The sequence below is a fragment of the Prionailurus bengalensis genome, chromosome C1, assembly GCF_016509475.1.
Source record: "Prionailurus bengalensis isolate Pbe53 chromosome C1, Fcat_Pben_1.1_paternal_pri, whole genome shotgun sequence".
NCBI lineage: Eukaryota > Metazoa > Chordata > Mammalia > Carnivora > Felidae > Prionailurus > Prionailurus bengalensis.
Window position 1 is genome coordinate 126,415,912 of NC_057345.1, and position 19,825 is coordinate 126,435,736.

At 45.0% G+C, this 19,825-nt stretch overlaps 1 protein-coding gene across 2 annotated transcripts in view; it reads left to right on the forward strand.

Annotated features, from left to right (window-relative positions):
• The window catches only part of MGAT5 (alpha-1,6-mannosylglycoprotein 6-beta-N-acetylglucosaminyltransferase), a 341,991-nt gene that overhangs the window by 124,628 nt on the left and 197,538 nt on the right, over nucleotides 1-19,825 (forward strand). The window contains exon 3 of one of the 2 annotated variants that reach the window (XM_043573265.1): nucleotides 1,736-2,115. In XM_043573265.1, the coding sequence (XP_043429200.1) occupies nucleotides 1,875-2,115 (241 nt within the window). In that variant the 5' untranslated portion in view covers nucleotides 1,736-1,874. Of the gene's footprint in view, nucleotides 1-1,732; nucleotides 2,116-19,825 lie in introns of both variants that reach the window. The other variant, XM_043573264.1, reaches the window with a different exon arrangement.

Genomic DNA, 19,825 nt, shown 5'->3' on the forward strand with positions numbered 1-19,825 from the left:
TGCGTTGGGGCCTGGGCATTTGCATTTCTCACTGGTGCTTCTGCTGTGGAGTTAGGGACCATGCTTTGTAGAGCCAGTTGCCTAGAATTCAGAGGGTGGTAATCTTGGTCTGTTAAGGGCCAGTAGTAAGTGTTTTAGGCTTCTGAGCTACATAGGATTTCTGTCACATTTTCTTCTTTGTTGCTTTTTGCAACCCTTTAAGTGTGTGTACAAACAGATGTTGGCCACAGATAAACAGGCTGGTGGGGAAAGAGGGGTGGCATAGGGGAGACAGGGCATGGTGGGACAGGCTGTACTATCCTAGGCTGTCCCTAGCTTATCCTTCTGCCTCATAGCTGGTGACCTTTGGCAAGTCCATCTCTCTGTGCCTTTGTTTCTTCATCTCTAAAACAGATGATATTAGTAATTTTTACCATGTAGGACTCTTCTAACAATTTAGTGAACTAAGGCACAAAAAGCATTTATCCCACTTCCTGGGACATACCTAGAATTTATTTATCAGTTGCTGTTGGCAGTGATACTACAAGCTACTAATGGCTGTTCGCAGGTGAGGAAACAGTGAAAAGGAAGACCAACATAGATCCACCGTATTATAGATCCTGAAAGCCAAATGCTCCAAGAGCTCACCATCATTTCTTCTTAGATGGCTTACAAAGAAGAATGCTTTGAACTAAAACATAACGCACACTCTGAATACATCCTGGGTTAGTACCCCATAGGAGGTCACTGCTCAGCTTTTCCCTTGGCACACTTAGAAAATGGTGCCATTTGTAAGCTGGCTGGTCCTTGGGCCCAAGACTCTGATTGAGGGGTTGGAGAGTTTGGCCTACTTATAACCCATTTACAACCTCTACTTGAGCCTCATTTTTTTAGGAAGACTGATTTGAGACCTTGGCCCGAATAGGGCACCAAATAGGATCTGCCTGATCAGGATCGAAACTGTGCCTTTGTACCTCACATTTTGCTGCATGGTGTGAGTGAAAGTGAGAGTTACAGGAAAGGAGTCTTAATCACGTGCTCCATATTTTCTGAGTTGAAGTATGCAAATGAGTGCCGAGGTGCCTCTTTCACTCATGGTAGCTAGAACAGGAAGATCACCGGGTGCCCTGGCATAGCTTCTCTGCACTGGTGCCCGGGGAGAGGCCACCTGGTGGTTCCTGAGAGATTCAACTCCTCTCTCTCTGGACACTGCTAATGAGAGCTGGCCACACTTACGTAATACGGGGACTTTCTCCCCTTTCCTGATCTAGCCCCCTAAGGAGGCGCCCACTTTCTGCTCACCTCTCCAGCAGCATGCTCAAATCTTTGCCAGAGCACATACTAATGACTTTGTAAGCTCAATTTACAGATGCACACGACTACCCCATGTTGATAGGGCTCTGCCCTCCACTTGGGTTTTTGCTGACATTCAGTAGAATACCCTTCCATCTCTTCCCCACCTTGTAAAACAGGCTTCCTGTTTTTGAACTTGGTCCAGACTGGAACAGCCCTGCTACACCTGTTAACATAGTCAGACACACATTTCCTCCTCTGTATTTGTGCAGCTTTTGTCGCCTAGCCAGATTTCCCCTCTCAGCTTACAGATCTGGAATCATAACATAAGATAGTGAACCAGCAAATGAAGAAAAAAGGAAGTTTGCATTTTGGAGCCAATTGAGTGAAAACGTGGCTTCTGGTTTGTTTCACTGTGTTTGGCCACGACCACTCTACTAACTTTCCCCCTTCTTCACAGCAGAATGGAAATGAGGAAAGGAAATCAGCTGACGCAGGAGCCGGAGTGAGACCAACGTGCCCACAAACCCAGCCTGCACCATGAACTTGTGTCTCCCTTCTGCGCTTTGAGAGCCAAGGGCAGGTGAAGTTGCTGGAGAGCAATGGCTTTCTTTACTCCGTGGAAGTTGTCCTCTCAGAAGCTGGGCTTTTTCCTTGTGACTTTTGGCTTTATCTGGGGTATGATGCTCCTGCATTTTACCATCCAGCAGCGAACTCAGCCTGAGAGCAGCTCCATGCTGCGTGAGCAGATCTTGGACCTCAGCAAGAGGTACATCAAGGCACTGGCAGAAGAAAACCGGAATGTGGTGGATGGGCCATACGCCGGTGTCATGACAGCTTACGGTAAGCGCGGTGCTTCTGGGGCTTCTCGATGGGATGTGGCTTTGCCTCAAAGTGACTCCAGAGGCTCGCAGCCTTGGTTTTTATCATGGATTGAGTGCCTCCCTTGCCACTGCCTTCATGGCAGGGAGTTGCACACAGGGACACTTTTAGAAAGTTAAAGCCATGTCCTTGGGGATACTGAGTTCTTGTGCACATTGACACTCAGTCCCAGGACCAGTGGGGGCAGAGCAGTAGCACTCAGTTGGTTGTATGTGCAGCTAGCTCCCTTTCCCACAGCACATTTCTGGATTGCACGATCTCATCCGGGAGTATGATCAGGGAATGTAGAAAAATATTCTTGTTATCTTTCCCTAAACAAAACTTAATTAAGGCTGTGTGGTGGTAAGGTACAGAGGGTGGGGAGGAATGCAGGGTCGAAGGAGGACTAGGGGAGGAGGGTGAGGTAAGGACAGGGCGGGTGGGGGGGGGGTTGGTGGATGAGAAACTCAGAGTCCAACGTGTGCCTCCCTCTGGCTGGTATGTAGGATACTTGGTCTTATGTGCTGGCTAATAGCTTTAGTCTTCAGCTTCTTCAGTGTTGCCTGCTCTTGTTTCTTGCCCTTGCCTCTCATTGCCCTTATTTCGAAAGAAGTCTTTTTGTACACGTTGCTTTTTTTTGTTGGGTACCTAAAAACTCTTCTAGAAATGAGGTTGAGGGAAAAAAAATACATACAGAATATTATTTATTTTTCTTTTGGCAAAAGTTATGCTTAATATAGAAAACTTTGGAAGCTGTAGACATGCAAAAGAGAAACCCAAGAATAAAGAAAATCACATATAAACCTACTCTAGGAACTAGCCACAATTAACATGTCACTGTATATTTTTCTGATATTTTATGTATATGCACAAAAATATGTGTATATGGATATATGCAAAATACTTGAAAAAAGGCATACATACACAATACAAACAAAAATTGTAGATGAAATTTGGATCGTAGGACGTCGTGGGGCGCCTATCTCCCAGCTCTCCTATGATCACCAAGGATGAGAATGGACTTACTCCATAGAAGATGTCCTGTCATTCTTGCTCATTAACAAGTCTAGTCACTGAATGCAGACCTTAGTGCCCTCAGGGTTTGGGACCCAGAGGTGTAATATAAATGAGATGCAAGAATGGATTTGGCTGAGGTGGAAAGGTTTGCTGTTATACATTGTGACACCGCAGTTATGGACTCTAAAGTATATGAAGTTCAAATGGTGATTTCCTGAAAATGTATAGCAGCATTTTGAAGCTTGAATTCAAACACAGGAAGTTATACTTAATTTGACATAATTTGTTTTTCTTTTTGAAAGGATCCAGGAAATGTGGTTACTTTTAAATTTCAGCTATATGTTTTGGTAAGGAGAAAATGGTTGCTTTTAAAGTAGAATGTGGAAATTTCTTTTTCAGTGCCTACTGAACAGTGTCAGTAGTGCCTACTGTTGGACTAATCACGCTGTCTGCTTTTAATCTGTTGGATTTGGCAATGTCAATAGGCATGGGCTCTCAATATGCCTGAATAAATGCCACCTTTTTTTGTTCTGATGGATTAAAAAATGAGACTCCATTTTGAGAGTCCGCACTGAAAAACAACTAGGTAGTTTTTCAGAGTGGATTTTTAAATAAATCATGGACTTCAGTCTTCTGTATTTCCCAAATATTGTAGGTAAGCCATCAGAACGAATAAATAAAGCAAATCGTCACCATTAGTGTCACTCATGTGTAACAAGTCAATATAACAAGTAAAAAAGACGCCTCTTTCAGGTTTCTGGTTCGGTACATTCCGTGTTAAATATTTTGGGGAATAGGGGAGTAGTTCCTTTGTAATTTCCTCCTTCTGTTTATCTCAGTCTGTCACACTTTTTCCATGGGAAAGAAGAAAACCCATAAATGATAAATTTATAGAATTAAAATTTTCCTAGTTGTTTTCAATGTTTTTATTTCTTGTTTGTTGCTGAACATCTTCCTAGGCTAGGCTTCCTCGGTTTTCTAAAGGGTAGTGATCTGGTCTTAGCTTTCGACCTCACAGACCTCATGTGTTGTAGAAAGTTACCAGAACCCCAGAGTAGTCTGTTAGAACTTCAGCCCCACATTATATGCTTATAAACATAGGAGTTTAGAGCTCAAAGATACTATGAAAATTGATTCCAATTTCCTTTCACAGATAAACCTTAGCAAAGTAATTTTTCTTTTTCTCAAAAACAACAAAGAAACAAACAAACAGGCCCTGTCGGCAAATGCAACACACACTGCTGTTTTTCTCTTTTCATCTCATCAGCTAGGCATGTCAATCAAAGTGGTCTTTGGAGCTGAGTTTGTGGAATTTAATTGGACTGTGCCTGTGCACTTGAGGCATTGGATCATCATGTGGCGAAATCCCACTAAAACAGTTTGTCACCTGGGCACTTGTGGCATGTGGAGCTAGATAATTCTTTGTTGTGGGGATTGTTCGTTCATGCAGGATGTTGAGCAGCATCTCGGGTGGCCCTACCCACTAGATGCCAGTAGCACCACCCCTGGTTGTAACCACCAAAAATGTGTGTAGACATGGGGGGCAAAATTGCCTCCCTCCCCACCTTGGAGAATCACTGCACTAAGAGTGAAACAGCAAACACTAACAGCATCTTATGGAAGTTTTCAAGCAGATACCTGATTCCTGTCACTTAAAATTGGACAGCTTAGCTTTCTCCATTTCTCAGTTCTGGGCACCAACAACTGGGAGTGAGCAAGGCGATATAGTCCAGGGCCAGTCATAGAAAGCTGGAGAGCCATTCTGCTGATGTGTGCTTCCCCTGGAATCCATCAGTACCAGTCGTGGGCACATCAACAGCCAGGCAGCTCTGGTGGTTGATGTCAGAAGATGATGCCGGGGAGCCTGGGTGGCTCAGTCAGTTAAGCGTGTGACTCTTCATTTTGGCCCAGGTCATGATCTCACGGTTCATGACTTCGAGCCCCCCATAGGGTTCTGCACTGACAGCATGGAGCCTGTTTGGTATTCTCTCTCTCCTCTCTCTGCCCTTCCCTTGCTTGCTCCTTGTTTGTCTGTCTCCCTCTCTCTCTCTCTAAAAATAAATAAATAAACTTTAAAAAAAAAACACATGAAAAAAGATGCAGGGACTGCAGGATGTTCAGTGGTTTAGTTGGATTGGTGGAGTGGGGATGAAGACGCATGAGACATGGGTTCGCAATCTCTTTTTCAGCCACAGATGCAGCCCGTGTACAGAGCACTGGCTAGACGTCTGCTCTGAGAGAATGAAGAACTGATCCTTTATGGCTGGGATCTGTGCCCACTACGAAGTAATCCCATTAATAGACCAGAAAAGAAAACCACCCTCTTTCTCCCATCCCCATATTGGCATCATCAGAGGCTCTCAGTATGCTACAAATGTGTCTTCAGTAGCCCTGGAAGGTATTTGAGGAATCGTAATAGCTAACTTTAGATTATTACTGATTTTTTAGAATCCCTGGCTTGAGGTCCTAGAGCTGAAGAGTTCAGCAAACTATTCCCTGTGGGTCAAATTCGGACTTCTGTCAGTTTGAGTAAATCAACTTTTACTGAAACAGAACCACTCCCAATTATTGATAACTGTAGTAACAGAGAAACATGGTAAAACAGGATTTATTTTACGGGACACCTAAAACCTGCTGACTCCATCTTTCAGTAGTCCCCATGATTCAGTCTGAAACACTCATTGGAGTGTCCCTCCTTGACTCCACAGTTTCCCAGGACTTCCCGGGTCTAAGCTATGGTCAGCAAGCTCACTGTGGGTCATAGCATCCTGTTCTTATTTGTAAAGCCTTTGGAATCCTCCTGGTCTTTTGGTTTGTCCTCTAGGGGTTTTTGCATTACAATGGCAGAGTTGAGTAGTTGCCTCAGGGACTAAAGCCTAAAAGGTTTACTGTCTGCTCCTTTACCAAAAATGTTTTTTCTTTTTTTTTTTTTTTTAAAGTTTATTTATTTTGTGAGAGAGGGAGTAGGGGAGGAGCAGAGAGAGAGGAGTGGGAAAATCCCAAGCAGGCTCCTCACCACAAACACAGAGCCCAACTCAAGGCTCAAACCCAAGAACCATGAGATGACAACCCAAGCCAAAGCCAAGAGTCAGTCCAACCTACTGACTGAGCTACCCAGGCGCCCCCCCTCCCAAGTGTTTGTTAAGCCCTGATCTATCCCCAGGGGAGTCTATCTAAGGGATTTTGTTTGGTATGCTAAGACTCTTTCATCTCTGCGTTTGAATTCACTGAAGACCTCCTTATAAGATGTACGTCAACATGTCTTATTTCTCTGTCCTCTGAAAATGCTTCTGAGTGGCAGGTATGAGGTTAGTGGTTAGGGGGAGCCAGCCAGTTTGGCTTTGCCACATCCTGGCTGCATGGCCAGGGCCCTAGGGACCCATACTACTTTGAGAGTGGGTATCCGTTCCTATCTTACCGTATGATTGTACCGTGTGAACAAGGTGCTGCATGTCAGGGGGTGTTAGTTTGATTAGTCCTCAAACGATAGCAGGACTTTCAAACTTCTCATCCCCCATCCTTGTTCTGACTTGAAAAGAGACTTCTCAACTTCTTTTGGGGTTTGGTAATTCAGAAGTAGTGCCTGGAACACGTCCCGGGTAGCCCGTGTAGAACAGTTGGAACATTCGTCCGTGGGGGATGGAGGGTGTTTCTCGTGTGCTCGTCTGTCAGTCCATTCTTGGGGGAATGTGCACAGCCAGGGCCTTCTGTGCAGCCTGAACTGCCTCTCCCAGGCCCATGTGGCAGGGCCATGCCTGTCGCAGGGATTGTGTCATGAATTCTGTTACCCACCCTAGTCAATGCCCTTCTTATTTCTGAGGTGAATTGATCTCTGTCTCTGGTAGCCTGACCCAAATTCTGATGCTCAGTGATCACCTCTTAGCTATGGCACAGGCCCGGTCCACCTGTGTTCTCTAAGTTAACAGGAATGGAACCCGGGGCAGTGAGAGACTACCTCCCTTTGTGGCCCATCCACATCTTATTCACGCTGACCTTTCTCGCATGTTTGCTGCTCTGGATGCCGGGACATGGCTCTGGACTGGTCACCAGCTTTTCTGCCACCCCCTTCCCCTATGCCCAGTATTCTGTTTCCCTGCTGCCAGCTTCCCTGCTTGATCTCCTGCTCTGCCTTAGCTCCTGTCTCCTGGTCCCCCCTGACTTCTTGAGCCTCTGCTGTCCCCTTGATTGGCTGTAAGCCTTCAAGCCTAGCGCTTTGGGAAATGACTGTGCCCTTCACAGATATATAGCAGCGCTGTATAAGCTTTGTGCATACAGCTAGGAAAAGATAAACAAGGTCCTTTCTCTCATGGAGGCTGTGCTCATTATGGAAGGGAGAAACACTAACTGACATAACCATCAGATAGTAATAAATTCCAGGAAGAAAAGTGACACAGGGATATGTGATTCTATTATTTTTTTAACGTTTGTTTATTTTTGAGAGAGCGAGGTAGAGAATGAACAGGGGAGGGGCAGAGAGGGAGAGGGAGAGAGAATCCCAAGCAGGCTCTTAGCTTTCAGCACAGAGCCCAGTCTGGGGCTCAGTCCCACGAACCGTGAGCTCATGACCTGAGCCGAAATCAAGAGTTGGATGCTTAACTGACTGAGTCACCCAGGCGCCCCGGGATATGTGATTTTTTAAAAAAAGCACTTGAGGAGCTACTTGGAATGAGAAGGTCAAAGAAGGCCTCTCTCGGGAGGTGTCTGTTAGCCCTACTGACACCAGAGGTTGCCGGGTAGGGTGCAGAGGTGGGGGCAGAGCTCAGCTGAGGCAGAACAAGTGAGGCAGACGGCAGGGTGTGTGCCTAAGGCCTGCATGCACCCTCTAGGGACCCAACAGACTTGCTGTAGCTGAACAAAGTAAGCCAGGAACCATGTGGAAGGTGGGCCCTGTGGGCTGTGGACCTCAGTGTGATGGGAGAGGGAGGGAGGTGAAGGGGGATGGATGTTCTTGTGAGTGAGCCTGGCCTGCCCCTTCTTGGGGGCTTTGACCCTGCACTGTTATCCACTGTTACCTCCACCATGGGAAGGGAGGTAAGTAGAAAGGAAGTGCTTCCTGTTACCTTAACGAGGTGGGGCTTGTATACCGCAAGCCCTGGAGAAACGTGGTAGGGTTTTTGGTTGTAGATCAAGGTGCAGCGGAGCAATAACTCCTTTGGGCTTTAGGTGGCCCTCATTGACCTGGGGATTCCCATTTCTGAGATGTTAACATCACTTGGGGTTCTGCTCATAGGCTAACGGGAGACCCCCACGGTGATGCCAGTGTGGCTGCCTGAAGTAGCTCATAAAAGGTAGCCCCTGCCCTGTATTACAGACCGGGGTAACGTTTGGAGAGTCAGAAGAGTCTTTACATGTGTTTCATTCCACCTCTGCTATGAAAAAGAAGATGAAGAAAACTTAGGTTGGATTTCACTGGAGATAAAAAAGCCTGTGGGGACACCTGGGTGGCTCGGTCAGTTAAGCATCTGACTTCGGCTCAGGTCATGATCTCACGGTTCGTGGGCTCTGTGCTGACAGCTCGGAGCCTGAGGCCTGCTTCAGATTCTGTGTCTCCCTCGCTCTCTGCCCCTCCCCGATGTGCGCTGTCTCTCTCTGTCAAATATAAATAAACATTAAAAAGAAAAATTTTAAAAAGCCTGTGAATGGTGTTTTAAAATTTTACTTATTTGCTTTTTCCTTTTTGCCTCTGTTCCTACAAATAGGATCAAAGGCCTGTTGTGTTGGAGGGCTGGGGTGATGGGGAACACCACCACTGTCAAAGCAACGATGCTCACCCTTGAGGGAAACACACTGATTTGGAGGGACACTGGTAGGCAGAAAAAAAGAAAAAAAGAGCTGGGCTGTTTGGTGTGTCTGAGGAGGACGTGATTACAGGGATGTGGCTGGTGTGATTAAATAAAGGCCTTTTCTGCTTTAAAAAGCTTAGGACCTAAACCAGGGCTCTCTGGGCTTGGGGCTTCGCCAAGGGTGTGTGGTGGCTGTCCCCCCACGTGGCTCTCCCCTCCAGGCTCCCCACCTCTGCAGAGCCAGGCCCGGTTCCCAAGCACGCCCAGAGAGGCCCCACGTCTGAGGAGCGCCTCAGGGGTGACAGTCAGAGTGTGTGTCTCCGGAAGGGACTGGAGCCTCTTCTGCTCCCCTGGTTGATGAGGCCTGTTGTTTCCTGCTTCACTGTTGCTTCAAGTCCCAGCTTGAGGAGACAATGTGCGTGGTGGGGTGTGCCTCTTGGACTCAGGGTGTCCTGGGCCCTGAAGTGAGGTTGCTCCCCTTGCCTGGCGGCCTGTCACAATGGCGTGCCAGTGTGGCCACCCTCAAGAGCTGTTGACCCTTCCCCATCTGCCTAGAAGCCACAGCTGTCTTCTGGGACCGGCTGCGTGGTGGTGACTGAGCGATGCTGGTCCCTGAGAATCTGCCTTTGCTCTTCCATGTGTGTGCCTTCCCTCCCCCCATAGCTCCTCCTCTCCTTCTGTTCTTTCTCTCTTTCATTCTCAGTCTTCATAACGCCTAAATCTCCTATCGGCACATATTCATTGGATTTGTTCATCGTCTCTCTCCCCCACGTAGCATGCAAACCCCCAGAGGGCAGGGGTTTTTGCCTCTCTTTTCCCGCTGTAGCCCAGGGCTTAGTGCATACCTGGCACTTTCTAGTAGCCAGAAGTTATTAGCAGAAGTTATTAGTGAGGACCCTTGTCCTCACTCTACCTGTGTGGAACAGTTACAGCTGGGGCTAATTTGAAAGTAGTGTTTTTAGTAAGACTGGGAAACAGAAAGAGATTGCCTGTGGACTGTCTGTCCAGGTGGCTCCAAGTAGCTCTTATGCATGATTCTGACCTGGGGGCATTTATTCTGGAAGGTAGTTAGAGAGCATTTATAGGTGGCTATAGAAGGATTCCTTACCAGGTGTGTGATCTTGGGCAGGACACTGATGTAGTGTTTTGTTTGTTTTTTAATTTTTAATGCTTGTTTATTTTTGGGAGAGAGAAGGAGACAGAGTGTGAGCAGAGGTGGGGCAGAGAGAGAGAGGGAGACATAGAATCTGAAGTAGGCTCCAGGCTCTGAGCTGCCAGCACAGAGCCTGATGTGCGGCTCCAGCCTACAAACTGCCAGATCATGACCTGAGCTGAAGTCGGATGCTTAACTGACTGAGCCACCCAGGCGCCCCGGTAAATGAGGTTTTAAAAGCCTGCTTCCTCTTTTTAAAAATAGAGATATAATAATATCACTTACTTCATAGGCTTGTTGTAAGGATTACATGTTACAAAGCTTATTTAAACACTTAGATTAGTGAAATGCATTCAGGGTGGTGAATTATCACTAACCTTGGCCTGCATGTACCTACATCTGTTACCACCCAACCAAAATTCTTCATGTGAACCTGACACTGTTTCTGTGTTTGAACACAGGGCTTCAGGAGCGTGTTCCTGTAGCTGTCCTCGGCATTTACAGGGGATGACCTGAGCAGAAGTAAGCTCTCCCCCAGGGGGAGGAAGGCAGGCTTGCCACTACCCTCCTTCACAAGACTGGGCGATGCTTGTCTGCCAGAATCACCAGGCAGGCCTGCCTTCGCAGCACCCTTGCTGGGTCCCATGCTGGCCAGGCTCGAGGACAGCTGCCCTGGTCTCCAGACACATGCTGTTTGGCTCCTCCCTGGATCCCTTTTTAAAGCGTATTCGCTCCACAGAGTGACTTGAGCATTTTGGAAGTGGGAGATGTGATGGTCGTTACCCTGTTCAAAAGAGAAGGCTTTCCCTTGTGGGCTGTGAGATGAGCTGGATTTGGTGAGCTCACTTTGTCTCTGAAGAAGGCATTGCTATGGGTCCTGTTCCTGGTACAGGAGGTGAGGGAGAGGGAGTAGTGGGCTGTGGCTGCCCTTCCCTGACAGGGAGGTGTGGGCCCACAGGTCAGATCGGGACCCTCCATAGCAGTGGGCTTGACCTCCCAGAGCCCAAGTTCATTTCTCTTCTGTAGAAAGGGCTGAAATGCTTGATTCCTATTACGTGCAGCTGGCTAGGTGTAGGAACATTGACACAACAGCCCAAGAGTTCCATTCTGGATATCTGTAGATTCCATAAAGCACTTGATATCGTCATCAGGCCTAGATAAGATCTTTTCTCAGATTCTGCTGCCTAGAAAGTTCCTTGAAATACTAGCGACACCCCCTGTAGCACCTCAGGAATAACATTTGCTTCTGGTATGCACTGGACTCAAAGCTTAAAGTGTGTCCTTGCAGCCTAACCCGGGAGAGAGCAGTAGTCAGCAATACTGAGCATCTGAGACATGGTGTGGGTGCCTGTGACAGCTACGGGAAGAGGGCATGTTTGTGACTTTAAGTACAGGTGGGTTACCCACCAGGTGGCTTTAAGAATTCAAATGGGAGGGGCTCCCGGGTGGCTCAGTCGGTTAAACTTTGGACTTTGGCTCAGGTCATGATCCCTCCCTTCATGGGTTTGAGCCCTGCGGCAGGCTCTGAGCCTGGAGCCTGCTTCAGATTCTCTGTCTCCCTCTGTCTCTGCCCCTCCCCCACTCACACTCTGTGTCTCTCTCTGCCTCTCAAAAATGAATAAATGTTAAAAAATAAATAAAAAAGAATTCAAATAGAAGGCAGTGAGGGTCAGTCACTGAAATGTTTCTGGAGGTGTCTTCTTACCTGACATCAGGTCTTGGGGCCACTATCTTTGAGTTGTAAGGGTAGAACTCACTGCACTATACGTATTTTCAAATAGCGTTTTTTTTTTTTTTTATGCCTTCATGATTGTTAGAGTACAGTGAATATTCATATAAAACAGAGGGCACGTAGACTGGAGGTAATGAAAAACCTTGGACTCTTTTCGGCACTTAACCTGGGTAGGCTTGTTTTCTCTCCTAACATGAAAGAAGAAAAGTTCATTTTCAGCTTATGCAGCTGCTTGAGTCACCATTCCCAAACGATTCAGCACAAGATAGAAGATGCTGTCAATAAAACACACAAGGGCAAGGATGATCCAAGCCAATTTTTTTAAATGTTTGTTTATTTTGAAACCGAGAGAACATGAGCAGGGGAGGGGCAGAGAAAGAGGGACAGAGGATCTGAAGCAGGCTCTTCATCAACAGCAGCGAGCCCCAACGCGGGTCTGAAACTCGCCAACCGCTAACCAAGAGATCGTCACCTGAGCCAAAGTCAGACACTCAGCTGACTGAGCCATCCAGGTGCCCTTACCATTCTTAGAAATAAAGAAGAATATAATGTAAAATACTTCTCACCTCCAAATCCAGATAAATTTTGATTTCCCTCCTGTCCTTTTTTAAAATGTGGAGAGATACATGCACATCTGCTCATTTCTAAAAAAAAAATTGGAATACTTTATGTGCAGCTTTTAAAACTCTTCTTTGTTGTATTTCCTTATGCCATCAGGTATTTTTAATGGCCATACATGTGTTTTTCATCCATCCATTCAAAAAATAATCAGTGAGCTCCTGATGTTAATAGCCAGTGGTGATAAACAGAGATGACAAGACACCTGCTCCGCCCTCCCTGGGTTCCAATCCAGCGACTTATTCTCTTATGAATGGATGGACATAGATAACTTAATTTTTTTCTTGGGTATTTGGGTAGTGTCCCGATGTGTCTATAATAAACAACACTACAGTGTCCTTGTATGCGATGAATGGACTGTATTTTGCGTATTACTAAAACTGTATTATCTTCCTGTGGAAAGGTCATTTTAAAATTAAAAATACATAACTGATGAAAGTTGACATTCCTGGCAGTGAGTGGAAATGAGAGGTTGGGGCTAATTCTTTTTTCATTAGCACCTTCCTTTCTCATTAGCGCCCTGTCTTTGCTAGTTTCTCCCAAGCAGCAAGTGAAGCCATTTCTTGTTGGCACTCTGCCTCTCAGGGCAGCCTTGGTGAAGAGGGACTTGGATGAGGAGCAAGCACAGATGCAAATTATTTTTGAAGTTCATATGTAAATCCTTGTTCATTGCACAGTTGGTTCTGTGTCAGTGAATCATGGTGGCCACACCTTAAACATAGCCAATCGTGGCTGTGCCCAGAGTCCTTGATTCGTGGGGTTCTATAGATTCTGATGGAGTGCCTTGAGGACAGAGCCTGGTAAAGGTTGGCCTGGAGGACAGCAGGCTGGAGAACCACTGCTTTGGAAGCATGAGCCAAGGGAAGGGAATAGGATAGCATCGGCCCCAAGTGCTGCCTTTCTTGATCATTCCTCAATTAATGATTGCCTGGGTGATCTGGGCAGTCGGGGTTTGCTGTCCTGTCTCAACAGCTTTAGCCAAAAGACCTATATACTGATAGACCTTCTTCCTACCAGTAGGACTCCCTTTCTACTGAAATCCCATCTCCTTGGGCTCCAGCTCAGGCAGCAAGTCTAGCTGACAGTGCCATCTCCTTGGCTGTCCTGTTCAGGAATGTGGTAGCATCTTCCAGCTCCTACTCACCCCCTAAAGTCATGGCTTTCTGAATGTGAAAACTTAAAGAAGCTGTCAGGGCACCTGTTCTGAGATTTTTGTCGATCTTGCCCTTGATCAAAGCACTTCTGGCATGATAGAAAGCAAAGCTTACTTTCCCCAGAAGGACATTTTTTTATATGTTTTCAATTGCTTTGATCTCATCTTTATCATGTACAGTAAGTTTTAGGAATACAGAATTGCGGTAGTGATGTTGGGATTAAATTTTTATGGCTAAGGCTTTGAAGCACAAACAAAATTTTAAAAGCCTTTTAGTAATTGAAAATTGTAATCCTGCTGAGGACACATTTTACTGCTATAATAACTGTAAAACACAATGATAAATATAAAAATGTTACACTAGAATTTGGAGGAATATATTTGCCCTAATTTCTTTGCTAAGCTCTGTAGAAATTATTCTTGGGTGAACAGTCTTATTGGATAAATGGATTATCATTAAGACTAAAACACAAAATGTTCTAGTGTTAATTTAAAATTGCAATAAGACTTGTATTTTTTGCAGGTTTAACTGTAAAATGCAAAGGTGAGAAATAATTTCATCACCTACAGAGGTATAATTTCTTTAGCTTTATTGGTGGGAAGACCATAGTCCACCTATTTGTTGGTTCATTCATTCATTTGTTCATTTACTTATGTAACACACACATAACTGAGGACTATCATGTGCCAGTTGGTAAGGATACAAAGATGGGCTTGATGCCCTGTGTGTTTTATTGACACTATTTTTTATCTTGTGTCCAGCTATCTTAAAATAGTGACTCAAATAGCTGCTTGTTGAAAATGACCTTTTTTCATATCGAGAAAGAAAACATCCCTGTCCAGGTAAAGTGCCTAGACAGTCCAACTTTTCTGATTGCTTTATATTCCATTTTCATTTCAAGGCTGCAGGTTTGGAAATGGAGACTTGATTATTTTTGGTGTTGGGGAGTTGCTCATGGAAGAGTGGCATCAGTGAATCTTGAGGATGGTTGGCATATGATTTAACAAAAACACATGGCAGAAGCCCAGAGGTTAGTCCCGAGAAGTGTGTTCAGAAGCAGCAGGTCAGAGATGCTTGCTGGCTGGCAGGTCCATAGTGGTTCTTAAGAGGCAGTGTGGCATGGTAGGGAAGAGCTGTTGGGTCTGGAACCAGACTGTTTGAGATTGAACCCTCAAGCTGCAGTCACCTGGAACAAATTACTTCTCTGCTATGTTTTATCATCTATGAAGTGGAGATGGTAACAGTGATACATTCCTCATACTCTCATGGCAGGACTGCATGTGTTAATCCGTGAGAAGTGCTGAGGACAGTAGCTGACACACAGAAAGAGCTCAATCGGTGGCAGCAGCGGTGACAGGGCAGTGGCGGCGGTGGTGGTGGTGGTACAGGGTCGTAGTTGTGATAGTGACCGTCGGCATCCTTCTCATCATCGTGACTTCCTTTAGTTGTACCATGTCACACAGTCAAAATTGTCACTCTCTGGTAGGTGGCGTCAACAACAGATGGTGGGTCACCCTTATTGGGGACTGTATTTTAGGAATCAAGAAAGACTATCTTCTATTTATTTTGACTTTTTTTTTTTTTTTAAAGTATAGTTGATGCATGATGTTACGTTAGTTTCAGGTCTATGACTTAGTGATTTAATGAGCTTATTTGTTACGCTATGTGCACCACTAGTGTACCTACCATCTGTCCCATCATGTTGCTGTTACAATATCATTGACTCTATTCCTTATGCTGTGCCTCTTATTCCTGTGACTTACACGTTCCATATGTGGAAGCCTGTGCCTCCCACTTCCCTTCACCCATTTTGCCCATACCTCACCCTCTCCTCTGTGGCAGGTATCTGTTCTTTGTATTTATAGGTCTGATTCTGCCATTTTGTTTTTCTTTTTTCAGATTCCACTTATGAGTGGAACTATATGGTATTTGTCTTTCTTAGTCTAACTTATTTCATTTAGCATAATGCCCTCTAGGTCCATCCATGCTGTCTCAGATGGCATGATCTCATCCTTTGTTATGGCTGTGTAATATTCCTGTATGTGTGTGTTTGTGTGTATGTGTGTACCACATCCTTACCCATTTGTCTATTGATGGGCACTTAGATTGCTTCATAATTTGGTTACTGTAAATAATGCTGCAATAGACATAGGGGTGCATATATTTTTTGAATTAGTGTTTTCGTATTCTTTGTGTAAAAACTAGTAGTGTGATTACTGGATCATAGGGTAGTTCTATTTTTAATTTTTTGAGGAACCTCCATACTGTTTTCTAGAGGGGTGAAGCAGTTTGCATTCTTAGCAGTAGTGCACGAATATTACTTTTTCTCCACATCCTTGCCAACACTTACTGTTTGTTGTGTTTTCCATTTTAGCCATTTTGACAGGTGTGAGGTGATGATACCTCATTGTGGTTTTGATGTACATTTCCCTGATGATGAGCTATGTTGAGCATCTTCTCATGTGTTTGTTGGCCATATGCATGTCTTCTTCAGAGAAATGTCCATTCGTGTCTTCTGCCCATTTTTTAATTGGCTTATTTGCTTTTTTGTGTTGAGTTGTGTAAGTTCTTTATATGTTTTGGAGATTAACCTCTTATTGGATATATCATTTGCAAATATCTTCTCCCATTCAGTAGGTTGTCTTTTTGTTTTGTGGATGGTTTGTTTCCTTTGCTGTGTGAAAGCATTTTATTTTGATGTAGTCCCAGTAATTCATTTTTGCTTTTCTTTGCCTTGCCTCAGGAGACATATCTAGAAAAATAATACTATGGCCAATGTCAGAGAAATTAATATCTGTGCTCTCTTTCTCTTCCAGGATTTTTATGATTTCAGGTCTCACATTTAGGTCTTTAATCCGTTTTGAGTTTATTTTTGTGTACAGTGTTAGAAGGGGATCCACTTTCATCCTTTTGTGTGTCCAGTTTTCCCAACACAATTTGTTGAAGAGCCTGTCTTTTTCCCATTGAATATTCCTGCCTCCCTTGTCATAGATTAATTGACCATACGGTCATGGGTTGATTTCTGGGCTCTGCATTCTGTTCCATCGGTACGTGTGCCTATTTCTGTGCCAGTACCATACTGTTTTTAGTACTACAGCTTTGTAGTATATCCTGAAATCTGAAATTGTGATACCTCCAATTTTGCTCTCCTTTTTCAAGATTGCTTTGGCTATTCAGGGTCTTTTGCAGCTCTGTACAAATATTAGGATTATTTGTTCTAGTTCTGTGAAAAATATTGTCGGTGTTTTGATAGTGATTGCATTAAATCTGTACATTGCTTTGGGTAGTCTAGACCTTTTAACAATATTCTTCCAATCCATGAGCATGGAATATGTCTTTCCATTTGTTTGTATAATCTTAATGTTGACGTGACAGTTGTGTAATCTACCTAAGAGGGTGCTCCACCAGTGACTGTCACCAGTAAGTTTGGGTTAGGGGGCTCTGTCCAGTAGTCCTTGTTGCCTTTTAACAAAAAGGCAAAGAGTTGCAAAAGATTACCAGCCCTTGAGAGACCATCACCCTGGGCTAGGCTTCAGGAAGCCCCTGTAGGGAGGAGGGCCGATTCTTTCATTGTTTTTCCCATTGTATTTGTAGCAATGCCTGCAACGCCTCAGGGGCATCAGTGAATTGAAGTCACACATAATGCAAGTTCAGTGACTGTTCTCATACTTCCATTTCCTCTCTGCAAAGGGGCAGTGAGGAAGTTGAGGGTTGGGAGAATATGCTTAATTCTGTGGTTCTCAAATGGGAGCAGTTGTTTCCCCCCCTCCCCCTGGGACATTGGCAATGCCCAGAGACATTTTCTGTTGTCACATGAAAGGATTGCTACTGTTATTCACTGGTTAGAAGCCAAACACCCTTCCGTGCACTGGCCAGCCCTCCACAACAAATAATTACCCGGCCCAAAGTGTCAATAGTGTGAAAGCTGAGAAACCCTGATTTAACCTATTCTAGAGGTTCAGGGCTTCTGTGTCTAGCCAATCTCAATTGCTGGTAGTAGTTAAATACCATTTTTACCTGTGTGGACTCTGGCTGGTGCGAGAGCCTGCAGGCACAGAGTCTGGAGGTGGAGGACGTTGCTGTCCTTTATCTGAGGGGTGGTTTCTTAACACTGTGGCTGCTTCCTCGTGGTACCATTGCCCCCATCTGCCTGGCTGGCCCCTGGCAATCTTCAGAATTCTGGAAAAGCAGTTGATGCTTTAGGTTCACTGTAAGAGCAGAGCTGGTGGCTGACCCCTGCTGCTTCTGCCAGCTAAGGATGTGCCAGGGGCATACTGTGAGTCATGCAGACCGTGGGACTGCCGCTCTTGGAGGAGACGAGCTCATGACCCTTTGGATAAAGTGGCAAAGCTCTCTGCATCACTCAGGAAGAGATTTCTTGAGGAAAGATGAGAGCATTTCCCAGAGGAAGGTTTCATTTTTTTTTGTCTATGTGTATCGCAGGCTGTTACATAGTGATTATTAAGGACATTTTATACATAGTAACTCGTTATGCCCATGTAACAACCCCAAAGAGGCAAGGGTTCTTACCACTCTTTTACAGATAAGGAAATAGGAGTGGAGAATGAGGACGTAAACTCAGAAACCTTGGCTCCAGAGTCTGGGCCCTTAATCACAATGGTATGGGTGAACGACACTGAATTTCACACTTGGTTTCTTCTGCTCTCGCGCTTGACTTTTGGCTGGGCCAGTGAGGCAGCCGGGAATTAGGCCAGCCTGACTCAAGTCCCCATTCCGGTTTATTATTTCTATAGCTGTGAGCATGTTATTTCATGTTCTTATCTGTAAAATGAAGTCATTTTACCTCACCTACCTCATGGAGAAGGGGGTTTCTTAGATTTGCGTGTGGCTTGCAATGGGCATTGGGGAAACATTAGTTCCCTTCTGCCCTTCTCGGTTATAATGATATTTTTAGCTCTGTTGCTCTAATGTTGTGGCCAGCTTCTTCTTACCTGTAGGAAGTATACATGCTGAAGAGCAAAAAAATAGGCCCGCTCTGGTGTTTGTTAGAATGAACTGACGAATCACTCCAGAAGTTAACAGGGTGAACAAGTCTAATGTTCGGTTTGGGGAGGGTGGTGGGGAGACCATGCTTCTGCCCAGCACAGAACACCTGGCTTCCAGGATGAAGGTGTAGGCTTGGTTTCTGCTGGTAATTTTTAATCTGCTCCAGCCATGCCTCCCATCTGTAAACCACTAAGAAACACAAACTTCCATGCTAATAACATACCTTTGCTTCCATTCTGATGACTTTCCTGTCCCCTTGGCAAAATAGGACTGCCCGAGTGCCTTGCGGCCGGGGTTCAACGTCAGTTGGCTGTGTTCTGGGGTTGGTGAATTGATCTGGTGTATACTTCTTTCCTGGCCAGGTGAGATCACCTGCTCGGCTCAAGTTCACCCTGTTCCTAGTAGGAGGGGAAGTGGCATCCTTGGCGTTTGTCCCTGTTTAGGACTTTGTACACCCTACTACCCACATCATGCACTTCTCCCCTGGGCGGCTCCCAATTCATTAATGAGGCCTGATTCTATTCACATGGGTGGCTGGCCTGTTGTCCTTCTGACTTCCTCACATGTACAAGTCAATATCTTTCTTTAATTATGAGTTTCCAGAGAAGAGAAGCTAAATTAATCTTGTACATGTGTACAAGATTGTGTACATGTGTACAAACTTAGTAAACATTTACGTATACATGAGGATAAAGTGTCTGTAGTTTGTCCAGAGGGAAGTGCAGCATTTAACCCAGTCAGATGTGTAGGAAAGGAATCCAACTCTATTTTTTACTTATGTTTATTTTGAGAGAGTGAGAGCATGAGCAGGGGAGGCGCAGAGAGAGGGAAAGAGAGAATCCCAAGCAGTCTCCGTGCTGTCAGCACAGAGCCTGATGTGGGTCTCGAACTCATGAACCATGAGGTAGTGAATGAATGACCTGAGTTGAAACCCAGAATTGGACACTTAACCAACAAAGCCATCCAGACTCCCCAAAAGGGAATCAGCTCTTAAATGTAAGCATCACGAGAAAATAGCCCCAGCATCTGGAACAGTGCCTGGCACGTAGCACTTGTTTCGTAAAAATGTCTTGCGTGAATGAATCTGGTCTTAATTTAAGTATCTTTCTAAATTTCACTACAGATACCTTTGAGTTACCCAGCATGCCTAGAATCTAGAACTGTAGTTTCTATTATTTCTGTAAGTAACCAACCAAAATAAAGACTTTGCAAAAAAAAAAAAAAAATT